The sequence below is a fragment of the Salvelinus sp. IW2-2015 genome, unplaced genomic scaffold (genome assembly GCF_002910315.2).
Source record: "Salvelinus sp. IW2-2015 unplaced genomic scaffold, ASM291031v2 Un_scaffold1038, whole genome shotgun sequence".
Lineage (NCBI taxonomy): Eukaryota > Metazoa > Chordata > Actinopteri > Salmoniformes > Salmonidae > Salvelinus > Salvelinus sp. IW2-2015.
The window spans coordinates 23,220-31,274 of record NW_019942698.1 but is presented as its reverse complement, the minus strand read 5'-3'; the positions used below and the strand labels follow the sequence as shown (position 1 = coordinate 31,274).

The 8,055-nt window shown below is 42.9% G+C and overlaps 1 protein-coding gene across 1 annotated transcript; it reads right to left on the bottom strand.

Annotated features, from left to right (window-relative positions):
• Positions 1–799: 799 nt before the first annotated feature.
• On the bottom strand, positions 800–7,520 carry LOC112069515 (casein kinase I-like). Its single transcript, XM_024136853.2, has 11 exons — positions 7,213–7,520; positions 5,522–5,622; positions 4,945–5,055; positions 4,586–4,734; positions 4,137–4,365; positions 2,952–3,122; positions 2,462–2,610; positions 2,001–2,208; positions 1,427–1,566; positions 1,160–1,223; positions 800–952 (listed from the first exon to the last, which is right to left on the bottom strand). The coding sequence occupies exons 2-10, from the start codon at positions 5,595–5,597 to the stop codon at positions 1,191–1,193; spliced, it is 1,266 nt and encodes a 421-aa protein (XP_023992621.1). The 5' UTR covers positions 5,598–5,622; positions 7,213–7,520; the 3' UTR covers positions 800–952; positions 1,160–1,190.
• Between the last annotated feature and the right edge of the window lie 535 nt (positions 7,521–8,055).

Genomic DNA, 8,055 nt, shown 5'->3' with positions numbered 1-8,055 from the left:
GACGTAAAGAGAAAATGGGTGACAGTCCATCTCTCTAAGTCTCCTACCATCCCCTTCCTCCTTTGACTCTTGGTCAGTCCTTGGCTTGCTAAAACCAAAAGCACGAAAAACAAACAGTAAGACAATAAGACATTGACATACACTGACTATATGCAACCCCACTTCTCTAAGCAATTCTGATGCAAACACTTCCACTTCTCTAAGCAACTCTGAAGCAAACACTTTCACATTCATTCACATTCATCTTTTCCCATTCCTGAACAACGTTTTACCACGTCTCTTCCTATCTCTCTTTCTTTCATTTGTACCCAATTCCTCTCAACCGAGATCGTCTTGCCTACTAGTGAATAAATCCTTTTTACTTGACCACAGGAAACCTCTGATTTTGTTCTTGTTGTTGTTGATTATAAACATACACCATTAGCAGTAAATGCAGCTGTCATAAATTAGACATTCAATGTGAGACAAACGGTTTCGACGGTGTGTTTTTTAAGCTACACATGAGCCCATACAACCACCTCAGCGGTGAAAACAGCTAGAACAATCAGAGCTTGTCCGTTTTGCACTGACATGTGCATGTTTTTTTGCGCATTGAGCTTCTGAGAGACGTGTATGGTCCCACTGATCATATAGCCGGCGTAATGAAAGTGAACCAGGACAGTAGTACAGAAGTCTCATTCACCAGCCCGAGGCAAAGGTCTTACAAGCCCGGGAAGCAAGGCTAGACCATGAGTGTCTTTAAGTTGTCAATCTTTCATCTTTTCACAATTTCTTCCAGTTAACTACAGTCATAGTGGACAGGCGTTCACTTCTCACACTTTCTTTCAATCCTTCGTTCCTCTCCTTTTTTTCTTCCATCTTTCATCCCTCTTCAGTGTTGTTGACCCACTCCTTTCTTTTTTATCCAACAATTTCAAAAGTACTTGAGTAGGTATTTGATACAATGCCATGGCTGTAAAAAAAATATTAATATATTTACTTCACTTTTTACACACATTTGCAAAAAATGTCATTCAAGAAAGCATAAACATACTTAGGGCCAAATTCGAACTTGAGATCTGTGCATGCAACTCACTAACATGAGTAAATCATGCATTGATGTTACAGGTTAGGGTTGGTCCATAGTTCACATAGTGTTGTCCCTCTGATGTGTCCTTACCTGCCAGTCCAGAGGGCCAGAGAGGAGCAGCTCACTTCCCCAGGTGTTCAAATGGCACACTGACCTGGTGAAGAGGAGAGGGGGTTAACAGAAAGCATAGGCTTAGTATAAGGTGCTGTGCATTCAACAGACATATTATACATTCACATACACAGGCAGACAAACTTCAATCCCTTTCAGAAGAGGAAGAGTGGGGGAGCAGTGGGGTTCACGATAGCAGAAAGAGAGAGCAAAATAGAGAGAGAGATACAATGGTAGGTAAATTACCTGTGATGTGGCAATGCGTGATTGGCCCATCTGTGCAGTGAGGTCAGAGGAGGAGATGTTGGCGGGGGCGCCACGGTGGAGCCTCATGGCCACCTTTCTCTCTCGCTCCGCACGGGACACGGCTTGTGGGGACCGGTTCCCTACACGCACACACGCACACACGCACACACATTATTGTTCAAATGGAATCTAGTGCTGGGCTGGAACAAATGCTTGCACACCTTGGACTTTCCTCAAAGTTTCCTCAGCCAAGTCCAAACACAACAGATTCTTTAAGAGACTAGAGGGCTACAAACTGGAGTCATGAATTGAGCAAGTGGTTTAGTTTACACACCCTCCCTCGTGTTTATGCAGTAATATCCTGTAGACCTAATGAAGTAAGTAAAAACCTTACGCCCTAGTAGACTCCTAAGTAGTTGGTGCATAGATCTGAAATAGTCAGTAGTAGAAAAAGAGAAGGTCCGGACTCTTAGATTTGTTTTAGTCCAAATGGAATAAAGATTTTGTTTGATATTTCACTTTCATTCTAAGAATGCAGACCTTCTTTTCAACTACTGTCTGCCTCATGACTCACCTGACTGTGCGACTCCTCTGGAAGCAGGGTTAGAGGCTGCTGCATTGGGGCCATTTCTGATCCTGTCTACGCCGCCCAGGAGGTTGCCGCCCGGGGGTAGGGCACGAGGTACCCTAGGTCCTCCGCCGATCCTCTCATCCCCCTCTTTTCCCTCTCTCCTCTCCCTTTCCCTCTCCCTCTCCCCATCCTCGGCTGTCCTGCTGGCCCCCTGAAGCAGAAAGATGTATGTGCAGGTTAGGAAGGTGCCAGGGATTCAAAATAAACTCATAGGGAACTATGTTTCTATAATCAACTATGTAAACGTCATATATTATACATTTATAATACACATGTAATTCACTAATGTATAATTGCATTTAAAATGAAAATGTAATGATAAATAAGGTATTACACAAATAGATATATTGTTAATAAATTATTTATAGTGTAATAATAATGGTTAATCGGGATGCAGTACTCACAAACTTGAGCATGTTCCAGTCAAAGACGTAGTCGTAGGAGAAGCCCTGTCTGTGGAACAGGTTTCTGAACAGCTGTCTCAGGTACGAGTAGTCCGGCTTATCATCGAACCGCAGAGAGCGACAGAAGTTCAGGTAGGTGGAGAACTCAGCTGTGGATAGATTGTGCGACAGAAAGACTCAGCTATGGATAGAGTGGGTGACAGAGAGACTCATCTATGGATAGAGTGGGCAACAGAAAGACTCCGCTGTGGATAGAGTGGGTGACAGAGAGACTCAGCTGTGGATAAAGTGGGTGACAGAGAGACTCAGCTGTGGATAGAGTGGGTGACAGAGGGTAACCAAAGTGTCACCAAAAACTTGGGTCAAATGCACATTAATTTAGCTAGGTGTTGAAAGACTACTTGAAGTGAGTTTCTAACAACACTAACACAAACACACTCATAGTTAGTGTTGTAAACCCAGGATAAAGAAACAGACTTTAGCTACTTACATGGGTATCCCTTGCAGAGCACCTCGATGGGGGTGGACATCTTCTTCTCACTGATGCGTTCGTACTTCTGCCTCTTGGTGGCGGCCTTGAGGCCCTGCCAGGGCAGAGAGCCCAGGTTGAAGTACATCAGGACGTAACCCAGAGACTCCAGGTCATCACGACGAGACTGCTCTGTAGATAGAGGGAGGGGGAGAAGAGTGGGGGGTTGTGGGGGGAGAGAGGAGACATGGAGAGAGGAGACACTATACTGATCTTATTTAGACACATAAAACAAAACAATAACGTGTATACCTTTAAGAGGAGACAGAGGAGAGAACAGGAGCATAGAGTAAAGGAAATGAGAGAAGAGGAGTATAGAGTAAAGGAAATGAGAGAACAGGAGCATAGAGTAAAGGAAAGGAGAGAACAGGAGCATAGAGTAAAGGAAAGGAGAGAACAGGAGCATAGAGTAAAGGAAATGAGAGAAGGGGAGCATAGAGGTAAAGGAAAGGGAGAAACAGGAGCATAGAGTAAGGAAAGGAGAGAACAGGAGCATAGAGTAAAGGAAAGGAGAGAACAGGAGCAATGAGTAAAGGAAATGAGAAAAGAGGAGTATAGAGTAAAGGAATGAGAGAAGAGGAGCATAGAGTAAAGGAAAGGAGAAAACAGGAGCATAGAGTAAAGGAAGGAGAGAACAAGGAGCATAGAGTAAAGGAAAGGAAGAGGAACAGGAGCATAGAGTAAGGAAAGGAGAGAAAAGGAGCATAGAGTAAAGGTAAAGGAAAGGAGAGAACAGGAGCATAGAGTAAAGGAAAGGAGAGAAGAGGAGTATAGAGTAAAGGAAATGAGAGAAGAGGAGCATAGAGTAATGGACATGAGAGAAGAGGAGCATAGAGTAAAGGAAATGAGAGAAGAGGAGTATAGAGTAAAGGAAAGGAGAGAACAGGAGCATAGAGTAAAGGAAAGGAGAAAACAGGAGCATAGAGTAAAGGAAAGGAGAGAAGAGGGGAGTGAGGGAGGGAGGGAGGAAGAGAGAGGAGATGGAGAAGGGTCAATACTCCTACTGCAGTAGTTCTGTGAATCAACCCCTGATCAATACCGACGCAATCACGTAAAATCTATCGACTCTCTCACTACACACACACAGCCGATGAAGGGTCAAACATACGTGAACACACACTGTTAATATTACAATTAGTACTGTACCTATCCCCAGATGTGTGTTGATGGATGCATAGCGTGCCGTGCCGGTCAGGTTCTTGTTCTCGCGGTAGGGGATGTGCTGGTGTGTGCGGGCGTCACGGTACTTCTTTGCCAGGCCAAAGTCAATGATGTACACCAGGTTGCCCTTCTTGCCCAGGCCCATCAGGAAGTTATCAGGCTTCACATCTCTGTGGATGAAGTTCTTAGAGTGGATGTACTCTATACGGCTGATCTGGAGAGGAGAAAGGGAGTGGAGGAAGAGGGGGAAAGGAGAGAGGGAATGGTTGACTGTCATTATCAGTTCCAGTTCTTGGTTAAAGCCAATAACGTTATATATAATCAAGGTGTATTCTTTGAAAATGCAATCACAATAAAGCATATAGAGAAGCATATGATATGATAAAAAGATTAACAGAGGTTTTGGAGGAGGAGGAGGAGGCGGCGTCCTGTACCATCTGGTCAGCCAGCAGCAGGACAGTCTTGAGGCTGAACTTGCGGGAGCAGAAGTTGAACAGATCCTCCAGACTGGGGCCTAGCAGCTCCATCACCATCACGTTGTAGTCTCCCTCTGCTCCACACCACTTTATGGATGGGATGCCCACTATAGGGAAGGGAAGGGAGAGTGTGATTTATAAGCTAGTGTCACTTACTGGGGTTCGAACCCAGGTCCAGAGTAAGCCTTCTAAGCTAAAGCCTAGGCATTAGCTTGGAAAACCCATGCAAAACTTCAGGTTTCAGGTTAGGGTTTCCCAACATAGTCGCCCACTACCCCCACCCCTGACCACACCCTCTTGTCCTACTCCTCTCTCACCTCCTCCCTGCATCATCTTGTAGAACTTGCTCTCGATGTGGAGTTGTGGGTGTTTGGTCTTCACACATTCCAGCTTAATGGCCACCTCCTCACCCGTGGCGATGTTAATGCCTGACAGAGACACAGGAAGGGACACATACCATGACCACCTTTTTGATGATGCAATCACCATGGTCTACTCTGACAGTCTTTTCTTTTTATGGCCAGCTTTGATGTGTTCAATGATGAAATGTGTTCGGACAGAATTTAAAAGGATACTTTGGGATTTTGGCAATGAAACCCTTTATCTACCTCTAACTTCTAGTAAGAAAGAAGTTATAGGTAGTTTCGCAGCCGAATGCTAACTAGCGTTAGCGCAATGACTAGCAGTTAACACTAGTTAGCAACTTCCTTCAAACTGCACGCAGATACATAAAAATTGTATCCACAAGTTCATCTGACTGTGAAGAAGTAGATAAAAGTAGACAAAACCCTGAAGTATCCCTTTAAAGTTAGTATGGAAGGCAGTCTACTCTGGAATATGTTTATTTAGAGGTTTGTGGGAATAAGTAGAGCTGCATTAAAACGAAGGTCTTACCCAGGTAAATGTCTCCAAAAGAGCCGCTCCCTATCTTCCTGCCGAGGCGGTACTTGTTCCCCACTCTCAGTTCCATGGTTCCTGCTGGTCTTCCCAACTCACTGAGGGAGCAAACATACGGGAGGACATACATTTACATTTTAGTCATTCTTATCCAGAGTGACTTACAGGAGCAATTAGGGTTAAGTGCCGTGCTCAAGGGCACATCGACATATTTATCACCCAGCGACGTTTCGGTTACTGGCCTAACGCTCTTAACTGTTAGGCTACCTGCTGCCCCCTGTCATCAATCAAACTGTAGATGATATAGCTGAAGGACGTTGTGACGCAACCCAGTTCCATCTCAATCTCATGGGGATCCAACTCAAATAAGATGTTACAAAAGGGAGAATTGGTTACAAAATAAGAAACGGGACAAGAGAAGACAAAATGAAGTCAGGGATTGAGAAAGAAGAAAACATTATTTAAGCCAAAATAATTGGAATGGGAGTGGAAAATAGTGTGGTTAAAATGTTGATTTACAAAAATAGTTTTTTAACTTCTTATAAGAAAGTTGGATGATTTAGCTATGGATTTGAAAAAGCTGTGTACTATGCGTCTCTGAGAGGGCATGTGCAGGGGAAAACTCAGTGTGAATCTGACTTAATAAATCCAGCACTTTGAACCAGCTGGCATCTCACACACTCCATCTCACTTCAAAGGAAACCAGCACATACACAAATAATTAGCATAACCTCATCATTTCAGAGTTCAAAATTAAATTAAGTGAAACACATTTTCTTCCAGCTAGCCATGTGCATGCTTTTCCCATCACAATACAGAAAGAGGTTTACTATGGAAAATGGCTGTGATAGTGTTGAAATACATAGGAAAGACAGACTGATTGTAAATATGTTTAATTTGCATTTATAGTCATGCTCTGTAAGGGCAGTGCACTCAGGATGCCCTGCTGGTGTCTTGTCTGTAAAGGTTGGGAGCAGAGCAAAATAGAATGTGTAACAGACGAACACTAAACAGATTATTAAAGATGAACTCATAAAGTTATATATTATATAATTCTATTCTATTCAAAAATATATATTCTACAGTCGTACATAATGGTGGTGGATGAGATGGGATAAATCCCAACAGCGATAGAACATTTTGAAGCAAGGTAATGATAGATGATAGGAACTACATGCAATCTTACCATGATCATTTTACACTGTAAACCCGTCTCAGTTAAGGTCAAACTCTTGTTAATGAATGCATATACGAAACAGCTCAAGTTAGTGTTAGGTAAGTAGCCTACCCTATAAGCCTATTACAAAATTGAGCCCTATTCTTGTTGCAAGGTTGTAGCGCTGCTCCATAGCAAGATGCCAGGGGCCACGTCATTTGCTGCAGATCTAAAATAGTAAATCATCCAGTCGACAGAGCTGGGAAGCTAGATTAAACCAATCCAAAAGTCTAATCAATATAATTAGGCCTATATTAGACACATTCGAATTCACGTTCAGTGTTTATTGTCAATATTTGCACAAAGCCGCACCCTTGGCTTGGGAAAACCTTCTCGGTCGAGAAAAACCCTATGTCCCTACCTTCGGATTCTGATTTGCTTGTTTGGGTCCCTGTACAAACCCCAAACAGACAAACACAATTACCCCTTATTTACCAATGGACCCGTGCCTTTCCTCCCCTCCGTTGCTCACCGTTTTTGATCAAGCTCTTCAGGGACTGCTGCCTTCCTTCCACCGAGGTGCTGATCAGGACGTTGTCATTCAAACAGCACCATGGACAGCGAAAGACGGCGGCGGCGCTTGACGAACCATTCCTCACCGCCCTCCTGATCCTGATCTCGGTGTAAGCGTCCCGCGGTATACTCTGGTCTAGTCTGCACTGCGAATGACAGCTATTTTGGTGTAAACTCAGAAATCCAGCTATTCCTCTATCTCTCGTCTCAGTTACACCATTGACAATATCAATGATGTCATTCAGCACAGACCATAAGAAAATGCCCGGATTACCTTAAAGACACCGCGCGCCTCATGCAGCTGTTGTTCCACTGTTGTGAATGTCGTGAGTTGGAGCAATTTCCATGGCTGCTATACTCAGTCTACTGAAAGTGTTGTAGTTTGTTGAGTCTAAGAAGACTGTAGGATCAGTCCCACTGTTGTCTAATTCTAATTAACGCATTTGTAACTTTATCTTTTAAAATGATAACTAGTTTGATGTATTGGTTTTGTGAGGGCTGCAAGATGTTTACCAGGTTTATTTGCCAATAAGTAGTATGCTTAATAGTAGCCTATGCTTTAATTGAGTTTAACCTGTTGGTTCTCTTCAAAAGTAAAATATCATATTCCTGCTCAAATTCAGAAATTAAATGTTATTCTTTACTTGGTAAAGATTTTTTATGGCCTTTTTCTAAAATAGTGAATTATTAAATTTTTCTTTAATTTTAATTTCTAAATCAGATTTAACCTTTGCTGAGTATGATCATTCCCATAATGTACGACTTAAAAGTATAACAAATTATATTGAGTGTCGACTTTTCT